Source organism: Lagopus muta, chromosome 15, assembly GCF_023343835.1.
Source record: "Lagopus muta isolate bLagMut1 chromosome 15, bLagMut1 primary, whole genome shotgun sequence".
Taxonomy (NCBI): domain Eukaryota; kingdom Metazoa; phylum Chordata; class Aves; order Galliformes; family Phasianidae; genus Lagopus; species Lagopus muta.
This window is the reverse complement of record NC_064447.1, coordinates 11,105,874-11,123,476: the sequence shown is the minus strand read 5'-3', so window position 1 is coordinate 11,123,476 and position 17,603 is coordinate 11,105,874. Positions and strand designations below refer to the sequence as shown.

Here is a 17,603-nt window from a genome sequence, read left to right as displayed (position 1 = left end):
CCCTGCTGCTCTTTAGTTCAGGAACGCTCTTCCCACCGCTGGCACATGGGAACCTCCTGTGAAAATGGCATCAGTTCAGTGCTGGTCTGTCTCCAGGCAGACTTTGATCATGGTGTGACTCATACAGTTTTCCTAGCCCAAAGAAGGCAGGCGCATACCGTGCTGTCCCGGTCCAGGAGGGCAAACAAACAAATCTGGTGCTGGTATCAAGATATTGTGTTCTGTACAGCATCTCTTCACAGTTCATGGCTGGACAGACCTGGTGATTTATTTATTTATTTTTTCCCCTGGGAAACTCTTGAGTCATTTCTCTCCTGTGGTTCTTCTTAACACTGATAAAGTTTGAACATCTCAACTTTCTGTCAGCATAATGAAAGCTTGGTGGTCAGAGCGCTTTGTATGCTTGGGCAAACTGCTGTCTCCACTGCTGTAAATGGTTTTCGGTGCTTGATACGATTTAATACAGTAAGGCCTGCTAAAGTAGATTACGGATGGGTATAATACAAGCCAGGACAGGCTTGAGGTCAGCATTCTCTCTGCAGAGACCAACTTCAAAGAGCAGGGCTCCTCCTCCAGCCGCTGTCTCATCCATGAACTGACACCAAGAAAAGCCCATTTTCTGAAACCGTCACTTTGTGCCCTCAGAGGGGACTTCCACGAGGAAGCCAGTTGTGTTTGAACGTCCTGGGAAATGGGACATTTGCAGGCTGCCAGTGTGCTCTAACAAGAGGACAGAATCCCCCCCAGCCAGGGGCCATTTTTGGTCAGCGCTCCCTGACAAAGCTTGAGGCAGCCACACAAGGAGGCCCTTCAGGGCTAAATCCTGAGAGCTGCAGCCGTCTCCTTTGCCAAGGACATCACTAATTCCTGGCAGTGGCTTGATTCCGTAAGCAGCTCAGCGAGGTGACTTTCCAGGTCACCAGCTAATTGCAGGTGAAGTGCCAGCCACTGTCTCCAGCAGGAGCGAAAGTTGGGAGCTCTGAGGGAAGAAAAGGAATAAAACGTTTGCTCAGCTCCGTTCAGTTGAGCCAGTTCCCCCTGGGCAGTTAAAGGGAGGTGAGAAAGGGCTGGGTGGCCTGCAACAGTCTGTGGCTGATCCCTGCTGTCCCCGCAGCCGCAGAACTCCCAGCACATCACAGCCTAAACACAGAGATGGAGAAGCTATGGTTAAAAAAAAAATCCCCCATCTCCAATGCCCATCATTTCTGAGAGGAAACCACCTGGCTCCCCTCCGCTTGTTGGAGTTGGGAGCAGTGAGTAATGCTTGCAGGCTTCCCTGCCCAGCACCACATTCTTTTCTCCAGCATGTAATGGCCCAAAGGAGGCATAAAGTGAGCCTTGCTGGAGCAGCCTGCGGAGTAGCTGTGCACGCCATGGCCTCACGCTGGAGAAGGGGTGGGAAGGGCTGCAAAACGCTCAGCCTCATTTTATTGGGGGGCTGAACGCCTGGAGCAGCAAGAAAGATAGGAAGAAAGGAAAAACGAAAACCCCGTGAAGTGTTAACTGAAAGCTTTGCTTTCTGCTCTTTGAAGCATACAAAATCAGCTCAGCTCCCCGGCCCATTACTCTCCCTGCACCCTCTGCTCTCGACCCCAGGCACTTTGCAGCTCCTTGCCTTGCTGCCACCATCCTCTCCGCAGTTCTTTGTGCCTCAGCACATTTTTCACAGCAATCAGTGGTTGTTTCAGGGAGGACTGAAGGCAGAAGAGCAGACATGCCCCATTTCCCTGCCGCCATCTCCTCTCTCCTCCTGGCCTTTTTCCTGCTCCACTCCCACCAGCTCCCTCCCCAGCGGCTGCTGCCGCCTCCTCCTCACCCTGCTTCCCCAAGACCCCGGGTTATTAGCCCAGTTTGGGCCCCTCCCCAACCAGTTACACCTTGCTCCTTGCAAACCAGTGCTTCCAGTAACTCATCTGCCTGGCCCAGCGTCTGCACCCGCAGCCCTGCCAGTCTCCTGCCACATTAGCGCAGCCAGAAGGGAGGCTGAGGAGACAAAAGGAAGAAACCAGCAGGTCCACCCTGAGCACAGCGTGACGCTGGGGAATGATGAGGCCAGGCAGAGGATTAAAAGAACCCATGGAGCTTGTTCCCTGCCTTTCATCTGCTGTGAGCATGACACAGTCACAGCCATTTAGCTCTTCAAAGCCAGGCAGGTTGGAGGAGCCTCGGGAAGCCAGCGTGCCCACAAGCAAGGCTGCGAGGACTTGTCTGCTTAGGCTAGCAATGCAAAGCGTCACCTGGCTTTGCTCTCCCTAGGCCCTGACCCTGCAGCCATGTCACCGCACCAGTGAGAGCTTCCTCTCCACACCCTTTCCCAGCCCCACCCCTGCAGTGATGTCTAACAGCCCTGCTCTCAAAATCCATTTCATCCACTTCGCTGAAGGCTTTCTCCTGCCTCCACCTGAGGAGCTGCTCCACCCAGCAGGCAGCTTGCCTGAGCCCAGGCCTCCCACTTTCCCCAGCTGAAGCAAAGGCAGAGCAAGCTGCTTGCCTGGAGATACCTGAAACTGGAGGACACAGGCCACAAGCGAGACACTTCTTGGAGGAAGAATAAATCACCCCATGTCAGGAGCCAGCTGCTCCTTGTTACCACCACCACCCCACCACCATCAGGTCACACACAGAATGAGGGTCACAGGAAGCAGCACAGCTGCAGCCCCACTGAGCCCAGCTCTCTCCCAGAGCTCAGCCCACCCTCATCCAACGGTCCCCTACAGATGGCACTGATGGCAGCTCAGGACAGAACTGGAGCCAAACTCCTTGCTGAAGTACCATCATGGCTTATCCAGCCTGTGCACCAGACAGCACCAGTATGCACCCCCCAGATAGCTGATCCACACAGGCTGGGTAACAGCAGGAACCAACTGTCAAGAAACATCACAGAAATAAAAACCAACACCAGTCAAGCCTCTATTGTGTGCACTTTTATTTGAACTGGTCTTAAGTCAGTGTACAGGTAGCCCCTCCCTCCCCCACATACTGGCACTTTACTCCTAGACTGTGGGGGACTGTAAAGCCTTCATTCACATCTATCACTGGGGAACACAGCCCGCTTGCTTGACAAATCAAAAAGGATCAAGTGTGTTTTGTTTTTAAGGCGGAAGATACAAAAAGACACTTGTTGGGTTACATAATTTACAGACAAGCAATTATCATCTAACACCAGTAATGGGTACCGGCTCCTCCCAGCTGGGCTGTTGCCTTCACAGAGGCGAGTAACTTCCTGTAACAATGCATTATAACAATATTTGGAATGACTATTAAAAAAGAAACAAATGTACAATCAAAGTCCTCAGATGCATTGTAGAACTTTGGGGGCGTTCGCTCCAACATGTTTCATTTTAAGACTGCTGCTGACACCTTCACCATTCCAGTTTTTTAATCCTGAGTCAAGCGCCAAAAGAAAAAACAAATAAAGCCATGCCAATCTCGTCTTGTTTTATGCGCATTTATGGGTTTTGTTTCATCACAAGGGTGTGGGTGTTGGTAACAGTCCGGTTTAGAAGCATTTGCGGTGGACAATGGAGGGTCCGGATTCATCGTACTCCTGCTTGCTGATCCACATCTGCTGGAAGGTGGACAGAGAGGCCAGGATAGAGCCTCCAATCCAGACAGAGTACTTGCGCTCAGGTGGGGCAATGATCTGCAGGAGAGAACAACTGGTCAGATGCAGTGTGATGGCACACACCCCTATGCACAGCCCTGTGGCACCCTGCTACCCAATTGCTTTATCTGGCCTTGGCCAAGGCGCTCTCTGGTCTGAGCAGGCTTAAGGCACAGCCTCACACAGAACACCCTCCTCCCCCACTCACAGCCAGCACTTAATCTAATTACTCACACAGCTGAGTGGCTGCCACCCTGCCCAGAGGGAGGCCATAAGGCTCCACCGCTAAGACAAAGCAGTTCCCATCTTCTGTAGTAGTTTAGTTTAGCCTCTTCCACCCACACAGCATTAAGAGGTGTGTGAGAAAGAGCCCAGGGCTCCAGCCTACCTTGATTTTCATTGTGCTAGGTGCCAGGGCTGTGATCTCCTTCTGCATCCTGTCAGCAATGCCAGGGTACATTGTGGTACCACCAGACAGCACTGTGTTGGCATACAGGTCCTTACGGATATCCACATCACACTTCATGATTGAGTTGAAGGTAGTTTCATGGATACCACAGGACTCCATACCTGTGAGCAAAAAGCAGCGTCAGGTCAGTGAACAGTTCAGAGACAAGGAAGCCAGAGGACTTACTACTATGGGAAAACAAGAGAATCAAAGACCTCATAGTAGGAAACAACTCGGCCCAACAAAGCCATGGCTGACAGGCCATGTTCTACTGACCTAGGTACCTCAATTGTCCTCAGACTGAGGAACAAAAAGACTGGGGTGGAATGGGACAGACCTGCTAAGGGCCAGCAGTATTACAGAAGCTGACCAGTCTGTAAGTCACTCTAGGCAGAAGGGGCACGGAGCCTCCTGAAAGGAGTCAGACTTACCCAAGAAAGATGGCTGGAAGAGGGCCTCAGGGCACCTGAACCTCTCATTGCCAATGGTGATGACTTGACCATCAGGGAGTTCGTAGCTCTTCTCCAGGGAGGAGCTAGAGGCAGCTGTGGCCATCTCCTGCTCGAAATCCAGCGCGACGTAGCACAGCTTCTCCTTGATGTCACGCACAATTTCTCTCTCGGCTGTGGTGGTGAAGCTGTAGCCTCTCTCTGTCAGGATCTTCATGAGGTAGTCCGTCAGGTCACGGCCAGCCAGATCCAGACGGAGGATGGCATGGGGGAGGGCATAGCCTTCATAGATGGGCACAGTGTGGGTAACACCATCACCAGAGTCCATCACAATACCAGTGGTACGACCAGAGGCATACAGGGACAGCACAGCCTGGATGGCTACATACATGGCTGGGGTGTTGAAGGTCTCAAACATGATCTAGAAAGATAAGAAAGCACTGAGTCAAGCAGAATAAACCGAGGTTCTCACTGCATGCCTCCATCAGTCCATGCATGTGGTTTTACATTTGTCCCTAGATAAGAGGCTTCTTTGCTCCTCTAGGAGATATCAGCACTTATCTCACTTGGTCTCCACCCACACCTGCCAGGTCAGAGCCCGAGCAAGGACACTGCTACCACAGGCCCATCCACATGACACAGCAAGGAACAAAACAAAGGCCAAGAAACTACAGTATAGTCACTCGAAGATGGTAAATGGATTAGTGCCTAGTCAGAAACAGCAGTTAGACAAGTTGCTAGTTCAGTTTCAGAGAAAGTCAGCTTAGAGCAAACAAAACCTGTCAAGGTCCAGCAAAGGGGAGACTCAGGTCAGGAAAGGAAAACCCTGTAAAGATGGCAAAAAGGGAGAAGTGGTGAAGGCAGATAGAGGACAACATGGAAGAGGAAAGCCGGCCTGCAGCAGTGCCTGCTGTAGCTCCAGGCTCAAGCATTTTACACACCTGTGTCATCTTCTCTCTGTTGGCTTTGGGGTTCAGGGGAGCCTCTGTGAGCAGCACAGGGTGCTCCTCAGGGGCTACTCTCAGCTCATTGTAGAAGGTGTGGTGCCAGATCTTCTCCATATCATCCCAGTTGGTGACAATACCGTGTTCAATGGGATACTTCAGGGTCAGGATACCTCTTTTGCTCTGGGCTTCATCACCAACATAGCTGTCTTTCTGGCCCATACCAACCATCACACCCTGCACAACAAAGAAAAAGCATTAAGTTTAACTGACAGGCAAGCTGTAACGGATGAATAAAGTTTTCTTCCAAAAGCCACACCTTTAATTACTACTAACCCCCTACTGCCCCTACGACACCAGCGAAGGGACTGTGCCAACCGCTTCAACACAGGATGCTCTGCAGCAGGCTGTGCACTCAACCAGTTACTGTTGCAGGGCAGCAGCCTCTCATGCCACGCATAAAATTAAAAGGGCTCCCTGAGGCTTAATGCCCTCAGCAGAACCACTCCCACCGAACGCTCCTCTCCATTGCCTGGACGCAGCACCCAGTTGTCGTTGCCGTACCTGATGTCTGGGGCGACCCACGATGGATGGGAACACAGCACGGGGAGCATCGTCCCCGGCGAAACCGGCCTTGCACATACCGGAGCCATTGTCAACAACGAGCGCTGCAATATCATCATCCATGGCTGGCTGCGGAGGAAGAAAGCAGAGAAAGACATGAGCGCCGCCGGTCGCACAGCAGAAGCCCAACCTCGCCCCGTTCCCCCGAAGGCGGCCGTACCCCCACGGGCAGCCCCGAGGCCGAAGACACAGCGGGGAGCGGGGAGGCCGTTCCGTTCCCCACCCATTTCCTTCCTGCCGCCGCCGCACCGCTTCTCCCCGCGCCCGCTAGAGGGGGTGCGGCGGCACCTCCCAGATTTCGGCGCCGCACAGATTTGGGACAAAGGAAGTCCCTGCGCCCTCTCGCACGATTACCATAAAAGGCAATGGCTGCGGCGAGCCGCGCCTCGACAGCCGCCGGCGCTCCGGGGGCCGCCCCGCCCCGCCCCCGAGCCCTCCCCGGCCACAGCCGCCCCGCCCCGCACCCCCACTTGCCGCCGCCCCCCGCCCGGCACGGCGAGCTCCGCGCCACGCCCCGCACCCGGCCGCGGACGGAGAGCCGGGCTGCGCTCGGCGACCGGGCGGATGGCGGGGGAAGGGAGGGGGGGGTACAGCCCAAGCACCACAGCCCGAGCACCGCAGCCCTCGCCCACCGCCCCCCCGCACGCAGCCTTTGTTCCCCTCGCGGCCCCCCGCACCGAAGGGCGCCGCCTCCGGCCGCGCCGCCCGCACACAGCGGGGCGCACCAAGCCCCGAGCCGCGCCCGCAGGCACCGGGCGGCGCGGAACCGCACGCGGCGCTCCCCGCATGCACGCACAACCCGTACAAAGATCCGTCCCGGAGCCCCTCAAGGCTTCCACGCAGCCAGAGAAAAGAAACGAGCGATCATTAAACCAAGCGATGATCGCAGCCCGGAGGATCGGGGCCGTGCCGCCCGCTCACCTGTGGGAGTAACGCGGTCGGTCAGAGCCGGGGCGGGCGGCGCGAGGCGGCGGCGGAGCGGGGCACGGGGCGAAGGCAGCGCGCAGCGACTCCCGCCCGCCGCGCGCTCCGCCTTTTATAGGGCCGCCGCCGCCGCCGCCTCGCCATAAAAGGAAACTTTCGGAGCGCGCCGCTTTGATTGGCTGCAGCCGCACCTCTCCGCCTCGCCCCGCCCCGCCCCTCGCCCCGCCCCGCCCCGCCTGGCGCGCCCCCCCCCCCCCCCCCTTCTCGCCCCCATCGCTGCACAAAATAATTAAAAAAAATAAATAAATACAAAATTGGGGGCGGGGGGGGAGGGGGGAGATGGGGAGAGTGAAGCAAAACGTGGGGGCTCGGCTCGAGGCCAGGGTGTGGGGCGGGGGTGTGACGTGCCACTCCATCCCCCCCCCTTTCTGATTCCACAGCCCTTTGTTGGGGAGGGGGAGCGGGGTCCGCGTGTGCAGCCCTCCCCCCATCCCCGAGGTGGTCCTGCGGTCCCCTTGAAGTCACCTCCCGGGGAGCGCCAGCGATAGCGACGAGCAATGAGCGTGCATGCACTGAGCTGCAGCGACACTGATGTGCATGCACACACCGAGCAGCAATAGCACCGGTGTGCGTGCACCGAGCTGCGGCGATACAATGAGTGTGCGAGCACCGAGCAGCAATAGCTCCAATGTGAGTGCGTGCGCTGGGATGAAGTGATAGAATGAGTGTGCACGCACAAAGCAGCAGTAACAACAGGGGGTGTGTGTGCACTGGGTGCTACAGCACCAAGGAACGTGCATGCACAGTGCTGCAACAACATCGAGGAGCATGCATGCACCGAGCAGCAATAACACCAGGAGCATGCATGCACGGGCCCGGTGCTGGGGTGCAGCCTGCTTGCTGCAAAGGAGGGGAAGGGGCACCGGGTGCAGCATGCACTGCATTGTCTGCAGCCACCCCGCCCGGCCTGCAGCACTACCCAGGGCCAAGTTCAGTGCTAATGTCAGCAAGTAGCGGTGCAAACCTCCCGGCTGGCCCTTGGACTGCCGGTGCATTGCTGGGTGCACCTCGGAGCCCGTTAAGGGCCACGCTTCGTTAGGGTGTGCGCTGCAGCGACGGCAGCCGGAGGGAGGAAACCAGCGCTGAGTAAGGCGCTGAGTCAGGCAGGGCCCGGCCCGGCGGAGGTCAGGGCAGCTGAAGGCCCTTGCCTACATATGGGCAATATTTTGTTTCTTTCCTGTTTGCAGCGCGTGCTGCAGGGTTGGCCGGGGCGGTGCGTGGTGTCGGTGAGCAGCGCTGCACGAGGCTTTGCAGCTCCGGAGCTTTGCATGAGTGCACGCTGATTAATTGCATTGATTAAGGGGCCGTGCAATGCTGTGGATATTAGGGGAGCGGGATCCAGCCCTGTGTAGGGTCTAGCAGTGAGGTCTTTGTCACTGGGATGCTGCAAGGACGAGTTGCGCTGGGGCTGCACTGTGTCCCCTTCAAACTGGAGGTGGACAGAGCTGAGCTGCAGGGACACCACAGGGACAACTTTATCCCCTCTGAGGTGGTGATGGCACGTGGGGACCTCTTTGGGCACCAAGTGCAAGGATCCCATGGGTTCCGTGGTGCCACATCTCTGTATATCAGCCCCACTCACGGCAAAATGGGAGTCACACTGTTAATTACCTGCCTGCTGGGGAATTAATTAACGTTTGTGCTCCGCTTTGACAAGGCCGGGTATTAATTAGAAGATTATACGTCAAAGAAGGGCAGCCACAAGGCATGGGTACCGCGGGAGGTGTGCAGCGCTGATAATGGGGTAGCAATGGGAAATGCCCCGTGGTAGCCGTGTGGCTGTGGGTTTGGGCTGGGAAATGTCACCAGAAGGCAGCGCGGGGTGTGAGAGCCCAGCAGGACAGGGGTGGTGGGGGCAATGATGGGGCCATTCGGATTCCCTTGATTATGGGGTTGGATCAGAGCGCAGCATCCGGAGTGTGGCAGTGCCAACTGCACTGTGTGCTGCTGGTAGGGGACTCCCCATAGTGCCACCGTGATGCCACCGAGCCAGGACTGCTGCTTTCCAAGGGGAACCGGGCACTGCAGGGGAGCATCCCCATCCTGAGAGCCATGGGCCGATGCAAAGATGCCATGTGCACCGCAGCCCCCCCGTGCCCCTGTTTTGTTCTCCTCTCCCTGCTGTCCTTGGGCTGAATGAAAGCATGTGGAGGAGGCTCGGACACGGCCAGGCTGCCTCCAGCCCCAACCCCCCGCCTGTGTTTTGTTCTGATTTCTGCACTTTGGGGCCAATTTTTTCCTTCATCCCAAATGTTGGGGGGTTTCTGGGAGTGCCTCTCCCACCCCTTCCCATTCCCCAAAGGGAAGAGGGAAAGGCCACATCTTCACGGTGTGGGCGGGACCATCCCGGCCCCTTCCTCTTTTTCGATTCAGCCCTGGCCATGTTGGCTCTATTGGGGATGCGCTGGAGGTGAGAGCCCAAGGCAGAGCCCAGAGCCCAGTGCAGAGCCCAGAGCCCAGTGCAGAGCCCAGAGGCTGTGCCCGGCTCCACGCCAACACCACAGCTCCCACCTCACCTTCCCAGGGATGGCTGTGGTGCACACCTCCTCTTGGAAGCAAACACTCTGCATCTTCCTCACTCACTGCCTTGCACTGCTGTCCCCTCTCCCTCTCCTCCTTTCAGCATCACTCTCTGCTCCCCTCCACAAACTCCCTGAGCTCTCTCCCATGCATCCATCAGCGCCTCCTGCAGAAGGGCAGAGGCTTTCCTTCGCAGAGCTCCATGCACCAGGCCCTGCATGCACTCATCCACATGGGCTGATGTTACATTGAGCATCTCCCCACCTGCAGCAGAGACAAACTATTATTTTGCATCACGCTGCAAAGCGGCACAAACCCATCATTTTCCTCTGATAGCCAACTAGGGATGGATTTCGCTGGGGCTGCTGGAGAAGGCATGGCATGAATCTTCCCCCCCTGCTGCTGTGCTCAGCCTTGGCAGTTGTGGTGCGGTGTTGTTTTCCCCCCAAGGCCGTTCCCCAGCTCAGAGCAATCGCACTGGCACAGCCAGACCATACTCAGCTGCTCTGCACATCTCTGGGGTTTGCTCTCTCACGGCAGTATTATGGGGTCAAGCTGCGCCCTGTGCTGGCACAGCCCCTGCACAGCCCTGGGGGGAATTTCCTCCTGCTAAAAGCAGAAGGGGAAGAGAAAGAGCTGACTCTCTCTGGGTTTCTCCACAGGTCTCAGCCCTGCTCAGACTTCAGGGGGCCCAGCATGGTGCAGCCCTGGGAGACCGTCCCCTAAGGGATGCTCTGAGGGTCCAGCAGCACCACGCCGTGCTGGAAACCAAAGCCCATTGGTGAACACCCATTGGGGCCAGCACCCGGCCCACTTCCTGGGACCCACTGAATTCAGGACTCGAGGAGACCATCGATCCCCATTGCATTTCATTCCCCTCTCAGCCCATTGCCCCCCAGATTTCCACTTCACCCTCTGGACCATATTTTGCTGTGTGCTTTGGCCCGCGCTGTGCATTCCTGCTGGCAGCAGATAAGATCTCAGGAGAAAGTCAAACAAAAGCCGTCAGTGCCACGCACTGATTGTCACTCCCTTTGGCACGGGGACTGCTCCAAGTGCACTCCATCCCATGCAGACGCAGAAGGAGCGCTGGGTTTGTGCACTGCTGTCCCCAGGGAGGACATCGGCCCACCTGTGCTTCCCTTGGTGTGTCTGCAAAGGACCTGAGCCAGAGGAAGGTGGGAGTGACTGTGGGTCCTGAAGCACGCAGTGCTCTGCCTGGGGGCACTGCTACAGAGCCAAACCCAGACCTCAGCTCTGCACAAAAATTAAAAACAAAAAAAAAGGAAACACCACTTCCTGCTGACTTATCTCCAGGTGCTCACCCACCTCCAGGGAGGTGTTCCCATGTGCCCCACACCATAAAGCACAGCCCATCACTCTGAAGCTCATTGGGGACCTCAGGGATGTCAGGGACATTGGGGACACAGGGGACCCGTCCCCCATCACTCCGTTCCCACAGCCCTGGCTGCCCAAGGCTTCACCTCCCCTGAGGCGGAGCAGTGCCTAATGACAAGCTGTGCCACACCTGCGGAGAGCCATTTTTGGAAGGACACCGGGGGAAGAAATGATTCTCATGTCGCTGCTCTGTAATTAGCATTAATTACTGGTGCTTGTGAAATCTTTTCCCCAGTTTACTCCAGGCAGAACCCGACGGAAACTGTGGGAATCCCATCAGGCTGAGTCAGCTGGGGGGGACCAGCAGCTTTCTGTAGGGCATGGGGATGGACAGAGGGGTCCCCCCTCAGGGATGGATGCAGGGCAACTCACTTTAGGGTAAGGTCACAGAAGATGCCCCCTGCTCGTCTGCGCTGTGCCTTTGGACAAGGTGCTGAAGCCCTTCCTCACCCCATGTCCTGGGGTGGGGGTTGATGTGCCCCCCCCTGCATGCTGCCAGCATTCCTGGGGCACCGCTTCCAGCCCAGCGCCTTCCCAACAGCAACACCTCGAGGTGTTGTTACAGACGAGGAGAAAACCATCGCAAGAGCCTCACCCCGAGCAGCTCCAGCTCTGCTGAATGGCAGAGACCGACGCTGAGTCACCCGTTGCTTTTTTTATTTATTTAATATTAATGATTCCAATGAATCAGGGCATGTCATCATCCGGAGTCATCCCAGCCCGTCCCGCTGACACCTCACTGGACGGGGACACAGACAGCCCTCCCCAAAAGTCAAAATTCATTGAAATGAATGGGGAAAAAAAAAAACCACCAACCAAACAAACAAACAAAAAAAACACCCAGCAGCACAAAGAGAGCCCCTCCTTCTCTGAGGGCTGATTTCTGCCCACCCCCTCCCAGCGGCTCTGGGTACCCGCCACCACCCCACCGGCACACAGCATCACAGTGAGGGTCCCAGGGGGCGATGCCCAAAGTGTCACTGCTGCCATTTCCCTTGGGGTTGCCCTGTCCCCCCACCCCTCTCCCCAGGGACCCGGGCATCCCCTCAGCCTCCCACTTGACCTAACCTCCTGGCCATAAATGGAGAGGTTTGAGAGCGCGTCCCGGGGTGGAGGAGGAGGAGGAGGAGAAAAAAAGGAGAATAATGCCAAGAATGCAGGACAGAGCGGGGAGTTCTGCCGCCCCCCGGCATGGGCTGGGTGCTGCAGAGCACCGCCTGTCCCCAGTGCTGTCTCCATTCCTGCAAACCATCGGGGCGGCTAGGAGCAGAACGGTTGTTTTTTTCCTTTCTCTTTGCTTTTCTCACCAACCAGGCACTTTATGGGTCCCCTGCCGTGTTGTCTGCACACACGGCACATTGCTTCGCCAACCCCATCCCCACCCTGCAGCACTGCCCTCTTGCAATGATGTGTCCCCACCCAGGAATGGGTGCCCAGTGGGATGCTTCCATTGGAGCCCCCCCAAGAGCCCCCCAGCTCAGATGTGGCCACGGGCAGGACGAGCACAGCTGGCTTCCTCATGCCCAGCAGACCCGGGTGCCCAACCATCTGCAAAGCACCGCAATGGGGAAACTGAGGCACGGAGAGCACAGCCTGAGCTGTCACCCCTCAACCTCCCCGCATCCCTAGGGGCTGAGCAAAGGGATGAGACACAGATGGGGTTCTCTCCTTTCAGTGCAGCCACACGGGGATGCAGGGGTGGCACCGAGGGGCCAAGCCTCCGCTTGGGGCTGCATCCAGCTCCTTAAAACAGAAAGTGAAAACACACGGGTGTGCCATCCGGATGGGGAAAGGGGGGCAAACCTCCATCCCACCGCCACCCCATTGCCCTGCCACGTCCTGCCACCTCCGTGCCCTCCGTCCCCAAGCCGGCGGTGGCCGTCCCCAAGGTCAGGGTGGATCCCTTCTGGGTTGTGCAGAATGGCTCCGTCCGTCCGCGCGAGTCCTCCATAAAAGGAAAAACAGGCGGCAGGTAGCACTGCCAAACTTAGTCATCCCCAGCCCGCCGGCTCCGTCACTGCCATTTCCTGCACACGCGGGGGGGACGGGACGGGGAGGAGCGGTGCTGCCCCGGAGCCACGCCGAGCACCCAGCACGGCCCGTGTCACCGGTGTTGATGAGCCAAGGATCGGCAGGGAGCGCATCCCCTCGGAAAAGCACTGAGCTCGGCACGGGGCACAGCGGAGCTGCGGTGGTTTGGGTGCTCAGATGTCAGTGCTGGCAACAAATAAAACATATGCTCAGAGGGAAGGAGGGTAGATGCACGGCGCGGTGATGCCGTGTCCTCAAATGTCGCTTCTGGGTTCTAAAATGTCACTTTTTGCCAAAAATCTGCTGGAGAGGTTTGGAAGTGTGAGTGCACCTGGGAGCACCTCAGTGCACCTGGGGCTGGGGGTGAAGGGCATTGTCCACAGGATGGACTCAGGTCCCATTGGAAATAAGGGATTGCCACCACGGGGACCAGCACCTGGCCCTGCCCTAAATCCTCGTTTTTCAACCCACTTCATGCAGGGTCAGGGGAACAGCCAGCTGTGCTCACAGCAGCTCAGAGAACTGAGTGCCATACTCAGTGAGTTCCATACTCAGCTGGCACCGGGTGTGATGGGGCTTTTGTACACAGCCTGCCCGGCCCCCATCCGTGATTCACCAGAGCGATAAAAGGCTTTGGGATTTTTTCAAGGGAAGCAGCTTTGAAGGCACGTGTGGGGCCGTGGGGGGGCACAGCATCCCGAGCAGCATCCCATGTGCTCACCGCATCCACGCGGTGCCGGGTCCTGCAGGGGTCCTCGGGACAACGCTGCCAGCACGGCTGGTGCCCCTATGGGGTGACACAGCTCCCTGTGCTGGGTACAACCACGAGGGATCTGCTCCTCGAGAGGAGCCCACCCAGCCCTGCAGGCAGCCGAGCGAGCAGCGAAACCCCCCCTGCTGCCTCCCCAGGCTGCTTTGTTCGGCTCCATGTTGTCAGCGTTTCCAGAAACTGAACCTCAGCCCGATGCGCTGCAGAGCGCGGCCGTGCTGCTGGGTGGCACTGTTGGGATGCACACTGTGCTGCTCAGGAGCAAGCGCGCAGCGAAGGGCGCAGCGCACGCAGATCTCACGTGTCCAGGTGCATCTGTACAGGGCGCTGCACCCCAACATGCACGCTTCCCAAGGCCTTGCACACTCGAAGGTATGCGCCGTGCAAAGAATTGCGTGCTGCGAGGTGCGCGCTGCAGCAGGGATTGCACGCACTCAGATGCACGTTGCATAAGGAATTGCATGCTCCGAAGTGCACTGATGTGAAGAAGTAGCAGCGTGCTGCACCAGGGACTTGCACCCTCCAGGGTGCACAACACCCACGGCCCTGCACACTCAGGTGCATGCTGCACCAGGGGTTGCACTCACCAACATGCACGTTGCACTGAGAAGTTGCAAGCCAGGATGCACAACGCACCCCCAGCACCCACGGGGACAGGATACAACCTGGGGATGTCGGGCAGAGCAACAGCAGTGGGGCTGCAGCAGCAGAGATGGGGCCGTCCCGGGGGCCTCCAGCTGCAGCCAGCACGGGGCCGGATGTGGAGACCCAGGGCCCCGGCGAGGCGGTTTTGGGTTTCATTGCGGCCCCCCTGCTCTGCATTCCTGCTTTCCTAAAGGCCTCCTTGCAGCCAGAGGCAGGGAACCCCCCTCCCTGTGCTCGTGCCCCATTGCTGACGTGTCCCCACGGCTGCTGGCCCAGGGACAAAGCAGGGAGCAGATGGAGGTGCCCTTCCCATCCAGCCATCGCCACCAGCTCCCCCACTTCGCAGCCCCACAGCTCCCCAGGGCCGCATCCCCCGACTCATCCCACAACAGAGGGAGGTGCTGGGGGAAGGCACAGCGCTAATCCCCGTGGCCCCGCTCCTAATCCTGCCTAATGGATCCTTGTCACCGCCACAATGGGGTTATCCATCTGGAAGGGGATCTCCTGGTCCAGGAAGTCACAGCTGGTGGCCTCCAGCCTCAAAGCTGAGCTCAAATCCCACCCCTCTGTGCTTAGGGATGGACAGTAGTGAGACAGACCCCAGCCCTTCCACACCCACCCCAACAAGAAGCCAAATCTGCCTCTGCCCCTACCCAGTTCCAGGCTGTGAAGTGATACCAGCTCCTCCCAGCCCTTGATAGGAAGCTCCCAGTTGGGTCCTGGCACAACACAGGGCTGAGACCTTAAAGAAATGGGATCCCAGGGATGGGGTCCTGGGGGTGGGATGCTGGAGATAGGGTTCCAAGGAGGGGATCTTGGGGAGGGGTCTTGGGGATGGGGTTGCCTTGGTCGTGCTGGGGTTTGGCCTTGCTTGGTTTCTCCCCGTGCTGCAGCCCTGCTGCAGGAGAGGTTTGCACACAAACCCACACATCCCCTAGGTGCAGGATCCTTAAAATAAAGGAGGGTCTCTGTTCCCACCCCTGCAGCAGCAACCTACAGAATGTGCCCCAGCCCCAAAGCTGGATCTGCCGGTGAGATGCAGGTATCAGCCCCATCCTTTTCCTCCTCCTCCTCTTCAAACCCAGCAGCTTCCTCCAGCCGTGCAGGAAGCGCTGACATCCTCCTGCAGCCCTGACTCATCTTCAACTGCTTTCAGTCTCCTCCGTTCCTCTCAGCTCCCTTTTGGGATACAACACACCGTGAGGATGGGAGCACCTTTCCATGAGCAGTGACAAGGCTGTGATGGGGACCGGCGTCCTGGGATGGAGATTGATGCCTGGGATGGGGTCCCCAATCCTGGCCGTGATTTCAACCACCCCATGAGTCCCAGAGGAATGGATTTGGGGCACGGCAGCTCTGCCACCAATCCCCATCCAGGGGGGCTGGGTGCTGTGAGCTGTGGCCAGGAGGAGCTGAGCCACCTGCCTGCAGAGCTGCCTGCTTTGGGGCGCTGCGTGGGCAAGCGCTGAGCACACACTGCAAATTCTTCTGTGCTGACTCCTCGCTGCTGCAGTGCATTGGGAGACGTGCACAGAGTGATGGGAGCTGTGTGAAACCCTTCCCTGGCCACCTGGCAGCAGAAATGGAGCTCTTTCCTGCCTTTGTGTCCCCAGCAGAATGTGTTCTCCCATGGGACTGGGGGGACCCAACCCTACCCCAGGGGATGCACAGCTCCAACCCACCTGGGATCTTCAGGAGCAAGGGATGCAGCCATGCAGCACTGCCCCATCTTCCTTCCCTCATTTGAGGCATGCCTCTCCCCACCAAACTGCATCGGCCCCGATGCTCCCAGCATTTCCCTTACTGGATGCAATTCCATTAGGATAATGGAATAAACCCAATTAATAAAGTGTGAGCAGAGCCCCGGTTGCATCACAGCTGGGAGGGGGCACTGCCTGAACCCCCACTGCCCCTTTGATACCTCGTGGGGCTGAGCGATCCCGATGGGGCTGCATCCCCAGGGGACCCCCACAGCACAATGCCACCCCCTGCTCCAGGACCCCCCACTCTGGGGCCGCCCTTTGTTTTCCTATTGCCACTGCTTTTTTTTTATTATTATTATGTTGTTTTGTTTTGATTCTGCCTAATACAAGTTTAATGAGGCCGGGCGCCTGCCAACTGTCGGGAGAGCCTCTGCTGGGGGCATATGGCAGCAGGATGGGTGTCCCCATCACTGTCCCTTCCCAGTAGTGTAGGCACTGCCAGAGGACACAGTTTCTGAGCCTGAGGAGACTGTGGGAACACCCCTTTATCTCAGTGGGACACAGGAGTGAGGTACCCCCATGCACTATCACCCAGCGGTGCTCCTCACCCTCTAACCCTGCTGCTCAGCTCTGGGTCACGTTTTGGGGCTGGGGGGGAATGCAAAGGGCTCCGCAGCTCCCAGCAGTGAAGCAGCCATTGCCCCACGCATTGCTTCATCCCCAGTGCTGAGGGCACTGCGGTGACATGTGGGGACATCTCTCTGCGCGCTCGGCCAGGCACTGCCACCCGCCCTGCTGCTGGGGAGAAAACTCTTTTTTTTTTCCCCCGTGCATAATTGCTTTTTTTTTTTTCTTCTTTTGGTGAGCAGAAAAGCCGTTTCTTTCCCATCCTCACCATCTGCCCTCTGCAGTAGCAGGAGGAGATCCCACAGCTGCACAGCCCTGTGGCCGGGTCCTATTGCCCTGCTGCTCCCAGGGAGAGGAGCAGAAATGCTCACAGATCCCAGCAGTGGGGTTTGCTTCCAACCACCCGCAGGGCTGGGAGCGAGCCGGACTTGCAGGAGCAGAGCAGGGCAAAGCCAAGCAAACCCATCTGGGCCTGCCCACACAACCCATGGGTGCAGCTGGGGGGGCAGCTGGAAGCAGTGCTCCTGGGGCAGAACCAGTGCTCCCAGTGCAGAACCAGTGTGGGCTGAGGAGGTTGGGAGGTGGCTGGGGGTGTGCCCCCCTGCAGCCCATCCCCTGTTCCCCTCCAGGCAGCTCAGCTCCCTGATCCAACCTTTGGTTTTCCATTGCCGGTGCTGCCCCACTCGTCCTGCAATACCCCCATGCTTTGCTTCAGCATGGATGCTGAGGATCTGGGGACCAGCTAGCATGTGGCTGACTGTGGAGGGGGTTGATTTGGGTCCCCCCACTCCAGTGGTGCCTGGAACGGGGCACTGGGGTGGCTCTGGGTGTTCAGGGCTCACGCTTCTCTGCTTCAG

The 17,603-nt window shown here is 57.8% G+C and overlaps 1 protein-coding gene across 1 annotated transcript; it reads right to left on the bottom strand.

Annotated features, from left to right (window-relative positions):
* Window positions 1–2,909: 2,909 nt before the first annotated feature.
* On the bottom strand, window positions 2,910–7,096 carry ACTB (actin beta). Its single transcript, XM_048961588.1, has 6 exons — window positions 6,991–7,096; window positions 6,010–6,138; window positions 5,443–5,682; window positions 4,484–4,922; window positions 3,993–4,174; window positions 2,910–3,643 (listed from the first exon to the last, which is right to left on the bottom strand). The coding sequence occupies exons 2-6, from the start codon at window positions 6,130–6,132 to the stop codon at window positions 3,500–3,502; spliced, it is 1,128 nt and encodes a 375-aa protein (XP_048817545.1). The 5' UTR covers window positions 6,133–6,138; window positions 6,991–7,096; the 3' UTR covers window positions 2,910–3,499.
* Between the last annotated feature and the right edge of the window lie 10,507 nt (window positions 7,097–17,603).